The 23,483-nt window shown below is 42.3% G+C and overlaps 1 protein-coding gene across 1 annotated transcript; it reads left to right on the forward strand.

Annotated features, from left to right (window-relative positions):
- The first annotated feature begins 234 nt into the window (after positions 1-234).
- Positions 235-23,164, forward strand: LOC124112690. The gene is made up of 12 exons (XM_046472820.2): positions 235-292; positions 2,877-3,054; positions 4,217-4,413; positions 6,125-6,312; positions 9,255-9,591; positions 12,887-13,209; positions 15,195-15,487; positions 18,086-18,223; positions 18,841-18,939; positions 21,219-21,310; positions 22,131-22,287; positions 23,138-23,164. The coding sequence occupies exons 2-12, from the start codon at positions 2,886-2,888 to the stop codon at positions 23,155-23,157; spliced, it is 2,013 nt and encodes a 670-aa protein (XP_046328776.1). The 5' UTR covers positions 235-292; positions 2,877-2,885; the 3' UTR covers positions 23,158-23,164.
- Positions 23,165-23,483: the final 319 nt, after the last annotated feature.

A 23,483-nucleotide genomic window follows, 5' to 3' on the forward strand; every position in this document is an offset into this window, starting at 1 on the left:
GTATACTCACGCACACAAGGAGCAAGATATAGTCACACACCATCAATATTTCCACTGGTGGATTAGTGTTGGAAGCAAGACTTCACGATCCAGTTAATTTAATTATTGCTGTGCTTATTAAGGAGATACTTTCGCTGGGACATTAGTTGTTTAATCAGATCGTGACGTCAGTAACTACAACAGATATGTTGTTTTCCGAGCAATGCTCCGCATGGCACCAAGTCATTCGCCCGTCAGACATTGAGTGTGTTGTGCATAGACAAAACTTGCGCTCCACGGATAGGTTGAAACGGTAGGTTGAAACACTTGTCTTTAACATTTTTTTTGGTATGCATATTAATGCAAATATGCAAAAATGTAAAAGCAAAATATGTTTTTGATATAATGTTCTTATTTATCAGTTTGTATATCCTTAATAGAACTATGAATGTCTATCTTTTTCTGGGGGCATGGGTGGCCCAGTCGTCTGAGGAGACGCGATTCGCTGTGCAGAGCTGCGTCCCTTGGGCACGCCAAAAACCTATGACTGTGGGTTCGAATAATGTTTCTAGGTTTGTCAGCACCACACCCGTGCTCGTGGGGTTTTACCAAATTGGTAAACGTCTGAGACCTGCATCATTTCGGGCTTTCCTCCCACATTAAGCTGACATGCCGTGATATAACTGGAATACTGTTAAAAGCGGCGTTAAACCCACCTCACTCACTCACTCACTCACTATCTTTTTCTTTTAAATTTTAAGTGTAATGTAATCTATTGAACTGACGATGAACATAACAGGCTGAACTATTTTAAACAATTTCAATTTCAAATTCTTAACACATAAGTTAAAGTGAAAAGTTTTTTCTCTTTTTCAAATGTTGGTTTACATCAGTTTGAAACAGCAAAATAACATCAAATTTATGGAAGAGAATTTATGGATGTCAACTTCTTTATTATGAGGAACAGCGTTTGGGAGTATATACTTACTCCTTTATCAGGTGAGATGTGTGTATCATTTCTAAATCGCTTTCAAAGACTTGAACTTTAGATTTGAACATATTAATTAAATAGCAACATAGTCTCAGCAATAGGTTTGATGTATATACACAGAAGAAACATATTGTCAATATCATCATAAATTTCACATTTTGTAGGCATCATAAAAACTATTTGAACAGTTACTTTGACTGGGAGTCCATCAAACTTCACGAATCGCTTGCCAGATCAGTAAAAGTAATATTTGACACCAGAGGCGTTTTAAAACTGAGAAATTTCGTGTTTGGGGGATCGTTCTAAATTGTTCCAAACATATCGTTGAAAGCATCATATGAATCATAACTGTGTTGTTTTGGCATTTCAACATTTCAATAAGTTTACTTTTAGCAACACGACGTGTTCAGAGGTGACTTAACGTGTGTGGAAAGTTGCAGTTTCAGATTGATAGGTGTCCTCCCATTAGTAGGACGTCCCATCAGTCAGACAGCTTTAAGCAACAAAATAGTGCTGATAGAACAGACAATCCCCTCATGGTACTTAGTTTAAAAAGTTCCGTCCAAACGTTAGTGACAGAAAAACAGAAATGAGCATTGGTCTCTTCACAGTTTAATCTGATGTCATTTGCTTCAGAAGTTAAGATATCTCCCCTTTGCAACAGACATTGACTTTGGCATCGACTTATATCTTTGGTTCACAATACTAACAACAAACGATTTCCTTTTTAATCTCTCTCTGTTTCGCACAGTCATTGCTTTATGCCATGGTATAAATTATGTGTATTGCGATCCCTCACTATACTATCGGGATCTCGACCTTGTAGTATAACGTACAGAAAACAGAAAACATAAGCTTCTGATTATTTAATTATTTTCATATGTGCCATTCCAGAGAGAAATATGATCAACCGCTAGCATCGCATTGCATAATAATTAAGTGGTTTTGCTTTGTACGAGAAATATACCTGCAAAAGGACTGACCCGTGACGATCCGGGTTGGAATTGGTCTTCAGCAACCCATGCTTGCCGTAAGAGGCGCCTAACGGGATCTGGTGGTCAGGCTCAATAACTTGGTTGATGCATGTCATCGTATCCAATTGCGTGGATCGATGCTCATGATGTCAATCACTGGATTGCCTGGTGCAGAGTCGGTTATTTACAGACCGCCGTCATATAGCTGGAATATTGCTGAGTGTAGTGTTAAAGAACAAACGAACAAACAAAGCAGACACATTGTGATATAGCTGAACTATGTGTTCAAAGCAGCGTTTAATCAAACTCACTCACCTTTCCATACATGCAAACTGAAGCCTGGGGAACGGGTGTGGGTTCGAATCCCGGTTCGACCCGATTATGTTTCTAGCACCATACCCGTGCTCGTGGGTTTCACCGTCTTCGGGCTTTCCTCCCACATTAAGCTGACACGCCGCGATATAACTGTAATAGTGTTAAAAGCGGCTTTAAACCCAACTCACTCAATCTGAAACTAATGTGTTGGAAACAGAAGAGGACCAACTAAGATGAATAAGTGAGTGAGTGAGTATGGTTTTGCGTCGCTTTTAGAGCAATATAACAGCAATATCACGGCTGGGGACACCAGAAATGGGTTTCACATAGTGTACCCATGTGAATAGAACCCGGGTTTCGGCCTGACGAGCGAACGCCTTAACCACCAGGCTACCCGACCGTCCCTGAGATGAATAAACTTTTAATAGTTAGTAATAACGTTTAATATCTTGAAATAACATGTATCACGTCATTCATCATTCCTGGGGCGTAAACAAACAAACAAACAAACAAACAAACAAACAAAAATATAATGGGCTTTCCAAAGTGACAGAGTCGGGACACGGGAGGTTTGATCAGGTGTCTCTGTATATTAGAAATCATCTTTGTCGTTGCAGACAGTCAAGATGTCGTGGTTGCTCAACAAGAAGAAGGGCCAGATTGAGCCGATACGACGTAGTCAGACGTCCATGCAGTCGACCACCGGGTCCATGACGCCATCACAGTTGGACCTAGCCATCAGGGACATGCTGCAGACCAACCCTCCTCGCTTTGCATGGGAGAATTTCTGTCGAGGTGGGAAATTAACAGTGTCTGAGACCTTGTCATTCTCTTCCGTACAACGGCCATGAAAGTTAAAAATATTGTTTATATTGTGTTGTCATTCTCTTCCGTACAACGGCCATGAAAGTTAAAAATATTGTTTATATTGTGTTGTCAGTCTCTTCCGTACAACGGCCATGAAAGATAAAAATATTGTTTATATTGTGTTGTCATTCTCTTCCCTACAACGGCCATAAAAGTTTAAAATATTGTTTATATTGTGTCGTCATTCTCTTCCGTACAACGGGCATAAAAGTTAAAAATATTGTTTATATTGTGTCGTCATTCTCTTTGGTACAACGGCCAAAAAAGTTTAAAATATTGTTTATATTGTGTTGTCATTCTCTTCTCTTTAAGTCTGTCGTGTGAAAACATTCGACCTTTTGGTTTTGATCAGTGGGCAAAAGCTATGTGGATGTTGGTTTGATCAGATTTTGATAGACGAGTTATCATTTCTTGATCCAGTTCGACAAAACAATTTTAGCTGAACGACTGTCGGAAATATTAAATTTAATTAATCTTAGCTAAACAACTTTCGTCACTATTGAATTAAAGGAATTACTATCTGCATAGCTCTAAGATCGCTTTGTGGAACTGCCCTTATCTCAATTATATATGTGTTAAGGGAGCATAACTGGCCTCGTCCCAATCCGCTGTGCAGAGTTGCACCCCTTTAGATGGTGCGTGTTTGTACTTTCAAATCACATAATCGCCCTGATTATATTTCAAGGTTTTTCAGCACCATACCCGTGCTCGTGGGTTTTGCCAGAGTGGTAAAGGTCTCATGACTCAGACAAATGTTGCCATGGTTTCTGAAGAGTTTGAATTAATTTTCTGCCAGCCCCCGAAAAGCGGGGAAAATATACATGTTTTAATAAATCCCCATTACCCAAAGCTTCTCGTTAGAGCCGATTAATGAGGGTGGACAGGTATCAATACATGACAACCCGAGGATCATAATCAGGGCATAGAGATTCGAACCAACGATCATGTGATCCTGCCCTATCCAAGGGAAGTAACTTCTTCTGGACCTCCAATGCCCACAATCCCATACTCACTCACTCACTCACTCACTCACTCACTCACTCACACCTACTGTGTAGATAAGTAAGTATCCAAATATCTTTCCTTCCAGGGAACCCGATCACTTCTTCTGGCAAGAGGAAGCAGCTGTTTAAGATGGTGTCCATCGTGATGATCCCCGTGGCTGTGTTGACGGGGCTGACAGGGAACACCTTCTTCGCAACTTTCACCAACTACGTCCAGTCGTCCAAGATCAGAGCAACTCTCTTGTACAGTGTCGAGCTGGGAGCAGTTATCCATTATCTGCAGGTTGTTGCAACATTACTCCGAAGCAAAGTTGTCCTGCAATGATATGAAGTGAAACCTCGTAAAACCTTGTGAAACCTCGTAAAACCTTGTGAAACCTCGTGAAATCTTGTGAAACCTCGTCAATCCGGGCGGAATGGTTTCAAATGTGTTCGTCTTAAGAAATAAAAATAGATTCCAGATTTGTGAATAATTGGAACTAAGCAATGTTTTTTTGTGTACTCGTTTCACAATAGTGTAAGGGAGGCGGGGATTTTAGATTAACTGGGTTCGTTTCAACGAGGTTTCACTTTATTTCCATTTGATCACGTGGTATACGTACATATCCTATTAATTTATAACTCGTTAATCCAATGTGTGACATTAAATAAATTATGTTTTATGATAGCCACACATACAAATGATATTGGTGTGTAAATAGCTCGAATTGATGCAGGTCTCAGATGTAACTATACAAGCCAGGGTAGTGTTGACGATAGATTTCACTCTGTGTGAGTGTGAACCTTCAAAGAGTGGAGGCAAAGTATAGTCAATCAAGCTTCCTTGACTTATTTGTTTTTTCGTCTTTGAGAGGCATTTAGTTGGAGTACTAAGTCAGGACAAGATATATGGATGAACACGTCATCACTTGCTTGATAACGGTGTTAGAACCTACACTGAAACGTCATGACGTTCCTGATAACGGTGTTAGAACCTACACTGAAACGTCATCACTGGCCTGATAACGGTGTTAGAACCTACACTGAAACGTCATCACTGGCCTGATAACGGTGTTAGAACCTACACTGAAACGTCATCACTTGCCTGATAACGGTGTTAGAACCTACACTGAAACGTCATGACTTGCTTGATAACGGTGTTAGAACCAACACTGAAACGTCATTACTTGCCTGATAACGGTGTTAGAACCTACACTGAAACGTCATCACTGGCCTGATAACGGTGTTAGAACCTACACTGAAACGTCATGACGTGCTTGATAACGGTGTTAGAACCTACACTGAAACGTCATCACTTGCCTGATAACGGTGTTAGAACCTACACTGAAACGTCATCACTTGCTTGATAACGGTGTTAGAACCTACACTGAAACGTCATCACTTGCTTGATAACGGTGTTAGAACCTACACTGAAACGTCATCCCTTGCCTGAAAACGGTGTTAGAATCTTCACTGAAACGTCATCAGCTTCTTGATAACGGTGTTAGAACCTACACTGAAACGTCATCACTTGCTTGATAACGGTGTTAGAACCTATACTGAAACGTCATCACTTGCCTGATAACGGTGTTAGAACCTTCACTGAAACGTCATCACTTGCTTGATAACGGTGTTAGAACCTACACTACAACGTCACCACTTGCCTGATAACGGTGTTAGAACCTACACTAAAACGTCATCACTTGCTTGATAACGGTGTTAGAACCTACACTGAAACGTCATCACTTGCCTGATAACGGTGTTAGAACCTACACTAAAACGTCATCACTTGCCTGATAACGGTGTTAGAACCTTCACTGAAACGTCACAACTTGCTTGATAATGGTGTTAGAACCTACACTGAAACGTCATCACTTGCTTGATTACGGTGTTAGAACCTACACAGAAACGTCGCTCCAAATTGTAATAAAGAAGTTGTTCATCCATATTTCTTTCCTTACTTGTTGTTTGCTGTTAGTGTCTGCTTCATGGTGTTTCCGATGGTGTGCATGCAGGAGGAACGGGACATGAGTGCCCTGTACCTGAGCTCCATAGAGGAGAAGACAAAGACCTTGCTGTTACAACGGTACCCCGAGACTGACCGGTCCTTGGAGAAGCTGACCTTCTGGACCACAGGACCGACGCTCACCAGGACGGAGTTCCAGTCCAAGGACAAGTTTCTCTCCTACCTCAACAGGCACAGGTAGTCATAACTTCACTTATTTATCAAGTGTGTGAGTGAGATCAAATTTAACGTCACATCGGGTGTGTTTCACCCATTTATAATAAATACATTTAGACTATATAAAAAAAGGTTTCGACAAAGGTTTTGGTTTGTTGTTTTACGCCGCACTCAGCAATATTCAAGCTATATGATAGTCAGTTGGCCACCAAAGGAAAAGAGGCTTAGTTACGATTTTCGTTCCCACCTTTTCCTGTATGCCTAAAACTTGTTTTAGTGCATAAAGGACATATCTGCACACAATTTCCAGTTTTTAGTAATCTTGCAAGTGTGTGCATGAATTTTCAGGGGGTCAAAATTGAATAAATTGAGGAGGCAAAATATTATTTTTCTAAATTAGGTATAATATTTTAATTTAGTCATCAAAATATCCAAATTATGTCTCAGGTTAGAAATGATATGTTCGATTATCTGTTAAACATTTTGTTTCATTTAGCTGGTATTCTGACTCATATCGAAAACATTGACAAAAATCACGATTGCTCACTTCTTTTTTACATTTTTGGAACGTGCAAAACAATAATATAATTGAGGAGGGAAGTAAAAATCACTCTAACAGTATTTTAAAGTTTGCCTAAATCACTGTGCTATCCTATACAGAAAACAAAAAGAAAATGCTTTCAATAGCGGATGAGATATTGGAGAAAATGTTACCCCACCCCCCAAAAAATCAAATTTTACAAAAAGGCTGTAAACTTTGAAATCAAACAGCAGCTGGTTGACTGTTTCAGCTTTTGGTGTTTTCACATGGGTACATTGTATGAAGCCCATTTCTGGTGTCCCCCGTCGTGATCATACTGGAATGTTGCTAAGAGCGGCGTAAAAGCATACTCACTCACTCACTCCTAATATCGAGTTCTAACTATTCAATCCAGGGATTGATATCATGAGCATCGATCCATGCAATTGGGATCGATGACATGCTTCAACCAAGTCATCGAGCCTGACCACCAGATCCCGCCAGTCGCCTCTTACGACAAGCGGGGGCGCGGGTGGCCCAGTCGTCTAAGGCGCCGCGATTCGCTGTGCAGAGTTGCGTCCCTTTGGCACGCCACAAACCTATGATTGTGGGTTCGAATCCCGGTTTGCCCCAATTATGTTTCTAGGTTTGTCAGCACCATACCCGTACTCGTGGGTTTCACCGAAGTGGTAAACGTCTGAGACCTGCATCACGTCGGGCTTTCCTCCCACAGTAAGCTGACACGCCGCGATATAACTGTAATAGTGTTAAAAGCGGCATTAAACCCAACTCACTTACAATTACCCTGCAATAGCCAGCTTTAAGGGATTCTGGATAATTTTGACGACAAAATGTGAATAGATATGAGTTTGTTTTGGTGACTTCATCATCCTTTTAACTGTGACAGCAGTAACTCCTTGGGACTCTGTCACAATGTCAACCTCAGTCAAGTCTAAAAGACAACGTCCAATATCTAGTAAAATGCATTTACTACTATTCAATGTCCTGTTGGGAGAAACCTCACCACTAACATTAGCTAGTGATTTGACTGATAGGAGAATTTGAGATTGCTTTGGTTTTCTGCATTCAAACAACAGAGAACCAGATCGAAGGTTTTTTTAACTTCCTTTACGTGCCAGCCAAACTGTCAATGCGATTTGCTTTGGCAAACGGATTCAGTTTGTGAGGACCACCCACTGGAGCAGGCATAGCAAGAAATCGATGCAGAATAATCCTCATCCTACCATAAGAACGAATCATCGGTTTCGTATGAACGCTTTTTGAGTAGGGGTGCCATGGTAGTATCGATTATGATTCACCCTCCTAGCTACCCACCCACCAGAGTGTGTCTACATGGATGAGGCCTCAAGTCTGTGGATCTCCAAGGATACCAGGAGGGTTTACTCAAGCAGTCACATCTTGGAAAGCTATGTCCTCCCAGATTGGCCAATGGAACGTCCATATTGCTGGGGGTGACATTTCTTCTAACCAAAAACTCGTAAACCCGTCAGTTTCATAACCCGCTTAATTTATACTGTTATTGTACCGTCCGGTTTAACAAGGTTTTTCTACAGATCAGTTGTAAGTGGTTTATCATGTGAACTATCATAACAATTACGAGTATCATTGTTGATTGTTTTCTGTGTAGCAATACTCTTAGTTATAGTGTCTATTAGCCGTATACGGTGTCAACAATATCGAGCAAGGCGTCAATATTTTCCTGCTTACCTAATACCTAATATACGGCAACTGAAGACACCAAAACGAATTTATTATGCTGATTAGTTTACACTATCTGGTGTCAAAATGGAAAGTTGACACTTAGAACCGTTGACGTTAGGGCACAAAGGGAGACTACTCTTCAAACCTTAGAGGCCGTTACTGACGGTATATAGTCTCATATTAGGTCAGTAACAACCATTTTGGAATTTTACTGACGGTATACAGTCTGATATGTGATTAGTTCATATGGGGTGTTTGCCCGTCCCGCCGAAGCCAAGGGTTCGATTCCCCACATGGGTACAATGTGTGAAACACACATCTGATATCTCATGCCGTGAAATGTAAGGATTATTTTACAAAGCGGTATAAAAACTCACTCACTCACTCACTCCCTTACTCGCTCACTCACTCCCACACTCACTAACCTATTAGACCCGTGAAGATTCCGGGGTTGAATAGGTCTTCAGCAACCCATGCTTGCCGAAAAAGGTGACTATGCTTGTCGTAAAAGGCGACTAACGGGATCGGGTGGTCAGGCTCGCTGACTTGTTTGATGCACGTCATCGATCCCAATTGCGTGGATCGATGCTCATGATATCGATCACTGGATTGTCTGGTCCAGACTCGATTATTTACAGACCGCCGTCATATAGCTGGAATATTGCTGAGTGCGGCGTTAAACAACAAACCAACCACTAACCTATTACGTGTCCCTTTGCAGATACGAACTGGACACTTTGAACCAGACCGTTACGATGGAGTTACAGATGTACACGACTCTGATCCGGGTTTTCATCACCTGGCTGTACGATGCCGTGACAGAGGACCAGTCAGGCTCCATATGGCGCAGTCTGGTAGCATACCAGGAAATCATCATTGCCAAAGAGTACATGGGTCTTGAGCGAGCTTTGGGAACCATTTTCTATGCCTCGGGCAAGTTTCCGTCACGTGACGTGTACCTGTGGTTTTCCGAGAGCCAGGACGTGACAAATGCTACCTTCCTGTCTGCTAGGCGGTATTCGGATCTGGTGCATGCGTTGTACGAACGAAATATAAACGTAAGTAAAAAAATATAAAAAAATAAATAAAAAAATAAATAAATAAATATAAACGTAAGTATTAATCGGTTGGAACAACACTTTACCCGTCTCTTGTAATATCGACACAATAATATCTTCTGCTAAACAAACTTGAGTGAGTGAGTGAGTGAGTGAGTTTGGTTTTACGCCGCTTTTAACAGTATTCCAGTTATATCGCTGCGTGTCAGCTTAATGCGGGAGGAAACCCCCAAGGGATGCAGGTCTCAGGCGTTTACCACGTCGGTGAAACCCACGAGCACGGACATGGTGCTGACAAACCTAGAAACATAATCGGGGTGAACCGGGATTCGAACCCCCAATCATAGGTTTGTGGCGTGCCCAAGGGACGCAACTCTGCACAGCGAATCGCGGCGCCTTAGACGACTGGGCCACCCGTGCCCCCTAAACAAATTTAAGGACAATCGTTGTGAACGGTGGGTAGTGAGACCCTCGTGCAACGGGGAAAAACAATTACATGAATAGGGGACTGCAATGGAGTTTAGGGCGCTACGTGTATGTGTCAATGCGCCATGGCCACGTCTCATCGACATATGCATTTTCCTCCCCTGCTTTGTTTTGTTTGTTTGTTTGTTGTTTAACGGACTCAGCAATATTCCAGCTATATGACGGCGGTCTGTAAATAATCATGTCTAGAGCAGACAATCCAGTGATTGACATCATGAGCATCGATCCACGCATTTGGGATACGATGACGTGTATCAACCAAGTCAGCGAGTCTGACCACCCGATTCCGTTAGTCGCCGTTTACGCCCTGCTCTGTTATTGACTGCACTTTTGATACAGATCCGCGGGTTCAGTTACCAGGACGTGGCTCTGTGGCCTTTGGAAAATAGACAGACTTGAGGAACGTTCGATAATTTTCTAAGATGCTTCGCTAAAAGATCAAAGGCGCCGACTGTACCTTATCGTGCGATAAGATAGTTATCGTGGGTTGCGTCATAATTGACTGACGTCACATTACCTCCCCGTGATCTAACGTATCCTTGGTACCATCGTCCTTTCTTTCCTGTCAAGCAGGATCGCGCATCCACATTTTAATTTTAATAGTATTAGGGCGCACGGCTGGCCCAGTCGTCTAAGGCGCCGCGATTCGCTGTGCAGAGTTGCTTTCCTTAGGCACGCCAGAAACCTATGACTGTGGGTTCGAATCCCGGTTCGCCCCGATTATGTTTCTAGGTTTGTCAGCACCATGCCCGTGCTCGTGGGTTTCACCGAAGTGGTTAACGTCTGGGACCTGCATCACTTCGGGCTTTCCTCCCACATTAAGCTGACACGCTGTGATATAACTGGAATACTGTTAAAAGCGGCGTAAAACCCAACTCACTCACTCTCTGAATAGACGTAGCTTAGAAGAAATAAGGCAAGGTCTCTTTTCTGCCACTGTGTCCGTCTAAAATCTCTTAAACCACTGTGTCCGTCTACCATCTCTTAAACCACTGTGTCCGTCTACCATCTCTTAAACCACTGTGTCCGTCGACCATCTCTTAAACCACTGTGTCCGTCTACCATCTCTTCAACCACTGTGTCCGTCTACCATCTCATAAACCACTGTGTCCGTCGACCATCTCTTAAACCACTGTGTCCGTCGACCATCTCTTAAACCACTGCGTCCGTCTACCATCTCTTAAACCACTGTGTCCGTCGACCATCTCTTAAACCACTGTGTCCGTCGACCATCTCTTAAACCACTGCGTCCGTCTACCATCTCTTAAACCACTGTGTCCGTCGACCATCTCTTAAACCACTGTGTCCGTCTACCATCTCTTAAACCACTGTGTCCGTCTACCATCTCTTAAACCACTGTGTCCTTCTACCATCCCTTAAACCACTGTGTCCGTCTACCATCTCTTAAACCACTGTGTCCGTCGACCATCTCTTAAACCACTGTGTCCGTCTACCATCTCTATAACCACTGTGTCCTTCTACCACCTCTTAAACCACTGTGTCCGTCTACCGTCTCTTAAACCACAGTGTCCGTCTACCGTCTCTTAAACCACTGTGTCCGTCTACCATCTCTGAAACCGCTGTGTCCTTCTACCATCTCTGAAACCGCTGTGTCCGTCTACCATCTCTTAAACCACTGTGTCCGTCTACCATCTCTGAAACCGCTGTGTCCGCGCCACAGCAGTCACAGCATTGTCAGAGGTGGGAGTACGTGCCCTAGGAATTATGTACGTCTCTCACAACAAGGGGGATGAGCAATCCTTGAAAAGTGTCACAACCACATGTGCACCTGTTGCTCAGCGTACGGCATTTAACAATATACGGCAGTTAAATAAAACGGCCGCTGTTGCTCTTCAATATTCGTCCCACGCGACGCCATATCACGCCCCAGGCCGTCGAATCACGTCGGTGTACGGGTATCGGTACTGTACTAGTACAACAGAAAACACCTCAGCTCACAATAACCAGCGACACCGAACTTCGAATTCGGCTACAGTAAACTACGGTTATAACGAACTAAAAGGGACTACTAATTTTAGTTCGTCATAACCGTAGTTCGTTATAAGTACATATACAGCATGACTACAGCAAGAAACCGGGACCAAAAAGTAAGTTCGTTATATCCGTCAGTTTGTTATAAGCGTGTTCGTTATAACCGTGGTTTCATTGTTTTTTACATGTTAGCTCGGCCCCGCTCTGCACTTGGAGAATATTTTCGAATCAATGGATAACATTGAAGCAAAACGTTCTTATTCCTGCATGATAATATGGATAACTGCACACTTAACAGGGAATGAAATGTGACCTATTTAAATAATAAACAACACATTTTAGTAGTGTTATTTTGTGTTTAAAATGTAAATATGTCTCTTAACGTGAGAGTACAGGCAATTAGGTGGAACAGCCAATGAGATCGCCCTGTTGTCAACTTAGGGCACCTCTCATTGCAGGTTTCTTTATAACCCATCTCTAATAAAGCAAAAGACTAGTCTTAAATTCGGTATCTTAGAAAAGTAATAAAGTTTGCTCTAAACCCATGTATAGTGTAATAAAGCGTGCTTTTACTATAATATTTCAAGGCAATACTATACTTGATTACACTTAATATCAGTTTTCACGCATTTCTCTGGGCGGTCGGGTAGCCCAGTGGTTAAAGCGTTCGCTCGTCACGCCGCCGACGCGGATTCGATTCCCGATATGGGTGCAATGTGTGAAGCCCATTTCTGGTGTCCCCCGCCGTGATATTGCTGGATTATCACTCAAAACGGCGTAGAACCTCACTCACTCGCTTTAGCATTTCTCTTTCAAGGGTAACCGAATGTTGCTGGGTGTGCTTGGACGAATGAGAGCGGAGATCAGACGAAATGACCTGGCTGGTCGTGGGTCAGTCAAGATGGCGCAGTTGTGGTTCGGCAACATGACTCGCTACATGGACCTGCTGCTGGAGACCCAGAAGGAGCTCGCTGACGAGATCACACAGATGCTGGACGAAAGGCAGGCCACGAACTTGCAGAAGATGGTGGCGATCTCCATCGTGTTTGTCTGCGTCTTCATACTGTGTCCTGTCATAATATACGCAGTGTACTCTTTGACCAATGAGATTCAAAAGTATTCTATAACACTGGCGGAGAGGTAAGTTCCCATGTGTTTGTTTGCTTGTTTGTTTGTTTGTTTGTTTGTTGTTTAACGCCGCACTCAGCAATATTCCAGCTATATGACGGCCGTCTTTAAAATAATCGAGTCTGGTCCAGACAATCCAGTGATTGACATCATGAGCATCGATCCACGCGATTGGATCGATGACTTCTATTTCTTACTCAATATTAAAAGCATACTAGTAGTTTGTTAACAGAAACACAATGTGACACCACATCTTATGCTTGTCGTAAGAGGCGACTAACGGGATCGGGTGGTCAGGCTCGGTGATTTGGTTGATGCATGTCGTCGAGCCAAATTGCTTGATTAATGTTCATGATGTCAATCACTGGATTGTCTGGTCCAGGTTCTTACGACAGTATACTCGCCTTTTACGGCAGGCATTGGTTGCTGAAGATCTATTCTACCCCGGATCTTCACGGGTCGCAACTAAGATGTGTATCATGGAACATTGAGGTTGTATTATTACTATTTGGGAACTTAAAAATGGAAATGAGAAACTGCTTCATGGGTGGGAAAAAATGAGTAATTTAAGTTGATTAATTCATTATTTCGTCGACGAATTGCTCATTCCACGCACGAATTTACAGCATTGTTTGCGCACTCTCTAATTATATAATGAACTATTTTGGGAACTGCACATCGTACCATTGCACCTAAAAATGATAGTAAAATGAAAATGATGGTAGAATGTATTAGAAAGCGTACGATTTAGTGATAAGTGGCCCAATTTGTATCAGATAATTTTCGAAACCTTTAATATGTAATCGAAATAGTATTATACCCTTCAATTTTACTCTTATATTTTACCATTAAAATTACGGTCGGTAGGGTCAGAGAAACATGAAAAGAATTATTTTGTGGCACTTGACTATGCAAGCGGGGTACTAGTGTTGTTTGTTATCGACGGGTTCTGACGCATACACCGATATTTGTGGAGCCGGATAAAGTGCCTCCATCTGACGGACTCCGTGGTGTAGTGGATAGAGCATCTGGAAGATCGGTGGTTGGATCCCTCACGAAGAGATTATCCTGTTTCCTTGCTAGGCATGCCTATTTCTTGCCATTATGTCCTACTCCAATATGTCCTAATTTTACAAAGGTTATCCAGAACATAACAAACTTTATTACTTGCCCGTGAAGAGATCACCCGTTTAATAAACATACAGCTGTATTACACATTGTGTAATACCAAAACGCGTGCTTATGTACCCTCGGATCACGTTTTACGAACAAATATTGAAAGCCCTCGACATCCCTTGGCTTATTCAACGACATTGCGGGTGGAGATGATAGATCACTGAGAGGAGTTTATGCACACTCGATGACCCCAGCAACCTTGTTGCTAGGCTGACGTCACATGGCATTGTTTCGCCGATGGATCTTGCAACAAAATTCCACAAATTACGTCATCGGGTACTGTGACGTGATTGTCAACTTTGAGGTGCAAGGCCCCGTTCCACAAGGCGATCGTACTGTAGCGCAACGACAGTCGTTGGTCTAAGTTAAAGTATGTGAGTTGCGATAACCTTAACGCTACGATAATTTTGTGGAACGGACGCCTGAATTCTAAAGGTGGACCGTTGTATGGTATTAAATTCATACGTTTCCACTTTTGACGTGTTTGAAGTATTACTGTGTTAAACTCAGTTGGATTATGCCTAGGATCGTGTAGGTGTCAGCCTATTCACACTCAACAGTATAATTCTAAAAACGTTATAAATGGCCAGTAATAAATAAAATATTTAACGAGCTCCCGTGTAAAACCAATTTTATAAAACTCGTGAACAGTTGTGGTATCTGACTTGCTTTCGCTCGTCAGATACTAGAACTATTCACTCGTTCCATAAAATTGGTATTACACGGGAGCTCGTTTAGTATTCTATATTAATCAAATCGATATCGCGACAATATTCCTTTGTAGGACCCCATACATAACCCCCTTATCACTTTCATTCCAGGACGAAAGCTCTGAATAAAGAGAAACGACGGACGGACACGTTGCTGTATCAGATGTTACCGAAGTCAGTGGCTGACATCCTCAAAAGTGACGAGGAGTTTCATGCCGAAAACTACAGCGAGGCCACCATCTTCTTCTCCGACATCCAGGGCTTCACTCAGATCTCGGCTCGCAGCTCCCCCGTACAGGTGGTGCAGATGCTCAACAGCCTCTACTCCTGCTTCGACGACAGGATCGCCCAGTACGAGGTCTACAAGGTGGAGACAATCGGGGATGCCTACATGGTGGTGTCAGGTATGTGTTTTCGCTTTTCTTTGTTTGTTGTTTAACGTCACACTCAGCAATATTCCAGCTTTATGACGGCGGTCTGTAAATAATCGAGTCTGGACCAGCCAATCTAGTGATTGACATCATGAGCATCGATCAACCCGATTTTGGATATGATGACATGCATCAACCAAGTCAGCGCATCTGACCTCCCGAAGGTATGAGGCACGTGTGATGATTATATGTTGGTCACAGGTGTGTTGTATGCTTACATGAAGCTATGAGGCACGTGTGATTGTTATATTATGTTGGTCACAGGTGTGTTGTATGCTTACATGAAGCTATGAGGCACATGTGATTGTTATATGTTGGTCACAGGTGTGTTGTATGCTTACATGAAGCTATGAGGCACGTGTGATTGTTATATGTTGGTCACAGGTGTGTTGTATGCTTACATGAAGCTATGCGGCACGTGTGATTGTTATATTATGTTGGTCACAGGTGTGTTGTATGTTTACATGAAGGTATGAGGCACGTGTGATTGTTATATGTTGGTCACAGGTGTGTTGTGTGCTTACATGAAGCTATGAGGCACGTGTTATTGTTATATTATGTTGGTCACAGGTGTGTTGTATGCTTACATGAAGCTATGAGGCACGTGTGATTGTTATATGTTGGTGTCAGGTATGATATGCTTACATGAAGGTATGAGGCACGTGTGATTGTTATATGTTGGTGTCAGGTATGATATCCTTACATGAAGCCATGAGGCACGTGTGATTGTTATATTATGTTGGTCACAGGTGTGTTGTATGCTTACATGAAGGTATGAGGCACGTGTAATTGTTATATGTTGGTCACAGGTGTGTTGTGTGCTTACATGAAGCTATGAGGCACGTGTTATTGTTATATTATGTTGGTCACAGGTGTGTTGTATGCTTACATGAAGGTATGAAGCACGTGTGATTGTTATATGTTGGTCACAGGTGTGTTGTATGCTTACATGAAGGTATGAGGCACGTGTGATTGTTATATGTTGGTGTCAGGTATGATATGCTTACATGAAGCTATGAGGCACGTGTGATTGTTATATGTTGGTGTCAGGTATGATATGCTTACATGAAGCCATGAGGCACGTGTGATTGTTATATTATGTTGGTCACAGGTGTGTTGTATGCTTACATGAAGGTATGAGGCACGTGTGATTGTTATATTATGTTGGTCACAGGTGTGTTGTATGCTTACATGAAGGTATGAGGCACGTGTGATTGTTATATGTTGGTCACAGGTGTGTTGTGTGCTTACATGAAGCTATGAAGCACGTGTGATTGTTATATTATGTTGGTCACAGGTGTGTTGTATGCTTACATAAAGGTATGAGGCACGTGTGATTGTTATATGTTGGTGTCAGGTATGATATGCTTACATGAAGGTATGAGGCACGTGTGATTGTTATATGTTGGTGTCAGGTATGATATGCTTACATGAAGCCATGAGGCACGTGTGATTGTTATATTATGTTGGTCACAGGTGTGTTGTATGCTTACATGAAGGTATGAGGCACGTGTTATTGTTATATGTTGGTCACAGGTGTGTTGTGTGCTTACATGAAGGTATGAGGCACGTGTGAATGTTATATGTTGGTCACAGGTGTGTTGTGTGCTTACATGAAGCTATGAGGCACGTGTGATTGTTATATTATGTTGGTCACAGGTGTGTTGTATGCTTACATGAAGGTATGAGGCACGTGTGATTGTTATATGTTGGTCACAGGTGTGTTGTGTGCTTACATGAAGCTATGAGGCACGTGTGATTGTTATATTATGTTTGTCACAGGTGTGCTGTATGCTTATATGAAGCTATGAGGCACGTGTGATTGTTATATTATGTTGGTCACAGGTGTGTTGTATGCTTACATGAAGCCATGAGGCACGTGTGATTGTTATATGTTGGTCACAGGTGTGTTGTGTGCTTACATGAAGCTATGAGGCACGTGTGATTGTTATATTATGTTGGTCACAGGTGTGTTGTATGCTTACATGAAGCTATGAGGCACGTGTGATTGTTATATGTTGGTGTCAGGTATGATATGCTTACATGAAGGTATGAGGCACGTGTGATTGTTATATGTTGGTGTCAGGTATGATATGCTTACATGAAGGTATGAGGCACGTGTGATTATTATACGTTGGTGTCAGGTATGATATGCTTACATGAAGGTATGAGGCACGTGTGATTGTTATATGTTGGTCACAGGTGTGTTCTGTGCTTACATGAAGGTATGAGGCACGTGTGATTGTTATATGTTGGTGTCAGGTGTGTTGTGTGCTTACATGAAGGTATGAGGCACGTGTGATGGTTACATGGTGGTGTCAGGTTTGTGATACGCTTGCAAAAAAGGGTCATGTTTTCGGCACGTGTGGTGGTTACATGGTGGTGGTTACATGGTGGTGTCAGGTTTGTGATACGCTCCCAAAAAAGGGTCATGTTTTCGGCACGTGTGGTGGTTACATGGTGGTGTCAGGTTTGTGATACGCTTGCATAAAAGGGTCATGTTTTAGTCATGTGATGGTAAAACACAATGCCACATTTATGAGGGATAACAAGTAAAGGGGGTATTTCCAGGAATACCCAGGAGAAACGGACAGCGTCACGCGGCTGAGATCTGCACGATGGCCCTAGACTTGCTGCACCACATCAGTCGACTGGAGATTCCCCACCTTCCAGGCACGAAATTTAAACTGAGGATTGGTTGCCATTCAGGTCGGTGTAAATGTCGCCATGTTTGTTTCTTAATATTTATTTTTGAACACGCACTGCACACACTCTGCCCGTCTGTCGTGTACTTCCACCTATTTAACATGTACCTCCACCCCCCATAGTTTGTAGCTCCATCTCCTAAACCAAGCCTAGCCCAGGGGTTAAAGCGTTCGCTCGTCACGCCGAAGACCCGGGTTCGATTTCCCACATGGGTATAATGTGTGAAGCCAATTTCTGGTGTCCCCCGCCGTAATATTGCTGGAATATTGCTAAAAACGGCGTAAAATTATATTCACCCACTCATTCCGAAACATTTAGTTCCATTCCTGTAAAATATATGTTGCTCCAACCCTTTGACATGACAAGTCAACGGATACCCATATACAGTAAACTACGGTTATAACGAACACGCTTATAACGAACTAACGGATATAACGAACTTACTTTTTAGTCCCGACTATTTGCTGTAGTTATGCTATATATATGCTTATAACGAACTACGGTTATAACGAATTAAAATTAGTAGTCCCTATGAGTCCGTTATAACCGTAGTTTACTGTACATAACGTTCATAGCGATACGGAAAGTGGGAGTATACTTGAACTGTGTGTATTCCCCAGGTTCGGTAGTAGCTGGCGTCGTGGGAACTAAGATGCCGAGGTACTGTCTGTTTGGTGAAACCGTCAGCGTTGCCGCCAAAATGGAAGCTCTAGGGAAGCGTAAGTTCAACATTATCTCTTCATCCCTTTCGAAGTGAGTGATGTAAGATTCTGAATTATGTTTAGGGCGTAAATAAAAGCGACATCACCCTTTCCATACTCATCTTAACTCTTAGTCAGGCCAACCAATGGTTAAAGATTAAAGCCTTGTGGTCGTACACCCGCTACCATCCATACCCCACGTGACCACAAGTCCTCGTGTCAGTCGTCTTGTGCGGCAAGCTTGAAATACTTGGTATATAATCTGCATACATTATTTTTCTATAACCACTAATCATAATTATATGTGTTGTGGCTTATATGCGACTCCATAATTAATATATTTCTTACGGCATTAAGGTGCGATTTACTTGGACGATTATGGATAAGGTAGTATAAGGGTTCTTTTTGGCCCTATAGAAATCATTGTAAAGTTTGAAATAGTGACATGAAAATTATGTTCATGTTCATATTGCCGATAACTACACTGTGTTCGTTCTTGTGCTAGCGGGGGCACGGGTGGCCCAGTAGTCTAAGGCGCAGCAGTTCGCTGTACAGAGTTGCGTCCCTTGGGCACGCAAGAAACCTATGATTGTGGGTTCGAATCCCGGTTCACCCCGATTATGTTTTCTAGTTTTGTCAGCACCATACCCGTGCTCGTGGGTTTCACCAAAGTGGTAAACGTCTGAGAACTGCTTCACTTCGGGCTTTCCTCCCACATTAAGCTGACACGCCGGAATATAACTGGAATACTGTTAAAAAGCGGCGTTAAACCCAACTCACTCACTCACTCACTCTTCTCAAAGCAGACGATTTGTATGATTCTGATTCTGATGTAACATCAGCATGTGTTTAGGAATCACTATCAAATAGCGATGACACCAGGTGTTCGCGAAAAGGTAAGCGTATCCTGCTCCGCCGGTGGCGGCCGTCACAAACACATGCAATGGCAAGGCAAGTTGTAGATTTACAAATGCTGCTATGTGATGGAAACTATATTCATGTGGATTCTATGTCACGGGGTGTTATATTAGCTATTGGCTTAAGCTTCTGGAGAGACACCTCCATGTTATATTATGTTGAATAGTCTAGGCCTTGTTGATCGAGAAAGATTGGTGCACTTTCTTTAAAATATTGAGTTCTTGATCATTTGTGGATTTGGTTTTGCATGGGAGGCCAAAAAAGATGGTGACAAAGAAATGTTTTAAATAAATTCAATATCAGGGACGGCCATAAACAATCAATATCAATATGGCGCTCGGCATAAAGGGGCTAAAACAAGGACTGGTCGGCTCGGAGTCAGTATACTGTGTCTGGGTGGGGTATTCATGTTAAACTCAGTATCTCAGTGGGCTAGCACTATAAATCGGCATCAGTCCGGACTAGTACAAGCAGCCACACACGTACATGCACCACTCATGAGATTATACATATTGTATAAATATATCTAGGCTTCCCGACCGCCTTTGGACTAAAAATGAGCTGAATAGGTAGTTGTATCAGTAAGGTACGATGGCCAAGTTGGTTATTCTCCTTGCAGATTTAGCTCCCTTTATCGTCAATATATACTGGTCATGGGCACCACTCATGAGATTATACATATTGTATAAATATATCTAGGCTTCCCGACCGCCTTTGGACTAAAAATGAGCTGAATAGGTAGTTGTATCAGTGAGGTACGATGGCCAAGTTGGCTATTCTCTTTGCAGATTTAGCCCCCTTTATCGTCAAAATATACTGGTCATGGGTTCGAATCCAAGATTAGTCTTGATTTCATAGTCTTGGCGTGTCATCGCCAAACTCGTGATTGTAATTTTCCCAACATAGTTTCAATCGTCCACGACCTGTGGGAATTTTACACCTTCCCAAAGTCTGCAGACCTGACAGTACTCGTAGCCTAAATACCAGACTATCTAGGGGCGGCGAGGTAGCCTAGTGCTTAAAGCTTTCGCTCATCACGGGTAAAATGCATGAAGCCAATTTATTGTGTCCCCAGCCGTGATATTGCTAAAATATTTCCAAAATTGGCGTAAAACAATACTCTCTCACTAGTCTATCTCACAGTCCTTAAACCATATTAGTTTCCCTTTCGCCAAACCCTTTTTTGTTATGCGATAGTCCTAAATAAAACGGCCGTCATTCTAAGCGAACTATATGCGGCGGCAGTACATGGTTTACAATGAACTCCTGCAAAATCACTTCTCTACCCAAAGTGTTATGTAGACGGCGGAACAAGCCGAGTTTACCCGAGTTTACCCGAGTTTACCCGAGTTTTGTTAATGGTGTATTGGGTGTTTCAGCCGGTCGAATCCACCTGAGTCAAACTTCTCAAGACGCCCTGTTGGCATTTGGAGACTTCTATGTCGAAGAACGAGAAGACATGCTGGCTAAGGTTTGAAAACAACAGACACAACTCGAAGACTTTCACCTCAACACATCGTCCCAGATGACTCGCATAATGTTTACGAAAATTCGTTGTTGTCTCGCTTCAAGTTTGTGTTCATCGCTTAAGGACGCCATCACACTACATCTACTAAAGCTTTTGTTAAATATAGTATTACTTCTAATGTAAAGGACCCCTTTACTATCGTTTTTGCTTGATGTTTATTTGTTTGTTTGTTGTTTAACGCCGCACTCAGCAATATCCCAGCTATCGATATGACGGCGGTCTGTAAATAATCGAGTCTGGACCAGACAATCTAGTGATTGACATCACTGAAGTAAAGTCGATGCAGAACTTCAGTTTTACAATAGAATGTGTACGTTCCTTGCAGATGTATATATGTGTGTGTAGCGGGTATTATAAGGCGCCACAATAAGCTGTACATGGTCCCTTAAGGGAACGCTGCTCGTGCGTTTGAACCCAGATTCTCCCGACTATGATATGTATTGTGTCAGCACACCAGCACCATACCAGCACCATACCAGCACCATACCAGCACCAGTGGGCTTTAGCATAATGTTTTTGACCTCACTCACTCACTCACTTGTAGTAAGAGGCGACTAACGGGATCGGTGGTCAGAATCGCTGACTTGGTTGATGCATGTCATCGTATCCCAATTGCGTGGATCGATGCTCATAATGTCAATCACTAGATTGTCTGGTCCAGACCGATTATTTACAGACCGCCGTCATAGAGCTGAAATATTGCTGAGTGCGGCGTTAAACTCACTCACTCACTCACTCACTCACTCACTCACTCTGTTGTCAGGAGGACCGAGAGCTCCAGATGTTCCTCAAGGGAGATGTGCATACCTACTGGCTGACTGGGAAATCCGGGATGACTAACGCTAGTCCAAGTTCCAGATCCGGACAAAAATACTCCTCGGCGGAATCCACGGACAGTGAGGAAAAACTGCACCAGGACGGTTAGTATAGAGTAAATGAGTGAGTGAGTTGGGTAACGCCGCTTTGAACAGTGTTCCAGTTATATCACGGTGTGTCAGCTTATTGTGGGAGGAAAGCCTGAAGTGATGCAGGTCTCAGACGTTTACCACTTCGGTGAAACCCACGAGCACGGGTATGGTGCTGACAAACTAGAAACATAGTCGGGGCGAACCGGGATTCGAACCCACAATCATAGGTTTCTGACGTGCATTGCAATGTTAATTTAGTCATGAAAGATTAATATATATGAATATATGTCACTTAGAAACATCAATTACTTTTTTCCTCGTGTTTCAAAATATGATATATAAATAATCTCACCCGAGTGTCTTTTGATATCAAACATATCAACACGAGTTGATAAAAGTGGAAAAATTCCAAGGCTTGCAGAGGATTTTTGTCACTTTTATCAACGAGTGTTGATATACATTGTATTTGATATCAAAAGACACGAGGGTGAGATTCTGTTTATCATCCAACATCATTCTTCCAACTTTTTCAATTTGAAGACAGTAATTAGCAGTGTCTTCGGTGTAAAAAGTGCTGCTAACAGCTTCAGTAGCAGAGCTATTAGTGATGTCATTTGATTGTGACGTCATTGTAACAGTGACGTCACAATGGTCTGCAAAGCATTGTGATGTAATTTCATTTGCCAGTTTTGGATGATAAACGCGTATATAATATATGTGATCAGCCTTTAAAGTAATACCAAGTAGGATGATGGCCTTAACTCTACACTCACTAACTCAACAAACCAGCAAGATGGCATTCTACATTGTGTGTGTAAATTCTTATAGGTACTGCATTGTCATTGTCCGCGTTTGTTTTCAGCGAATTTTGGATTTCACTGATAGGTGGTAAAGTATATATTTATCTCAAAGCATTCTAATTCACAATTAGTTTATATTTTTGTTATAGTCTAGGAAGCTTATTACATTTATTTATATTTCAGTTCATATATATGATAAGTTTGACCTCACCACGTGCTGAAACTAGTTATAAGCTGAACACTTTCAACATTACTTGTTTTTCTCTCGTGAAACGTGCAGGGTTGTAAAAGGAGGATGTCAGCTGGTTTGCCAAAGACCATGTGCTTATATATCGAAACGTGTCAAAAAGCATAAGAATATCTGTTTGGAGACATGAAGACAAAGATGCAGGGAAACCTTTTTAACTC

The sequence above is a fragment of the Haliotis rufescens genome, unplaced genomic scaffold (assembly GCF_023055435.1).
Source record: "Haliotis rufescens isolate VD_foot unplaced genomic scaffold, xgHalRufe1.0.p SCAF_105, whole genome shotgun sequence".
Classification (NCBI taxonomy): Eukaryota; Metazoa; Mollusca; class Gastropoda; order Lepetellida; family Haliotidae; genus Haliotis; species Haliotis rufescens.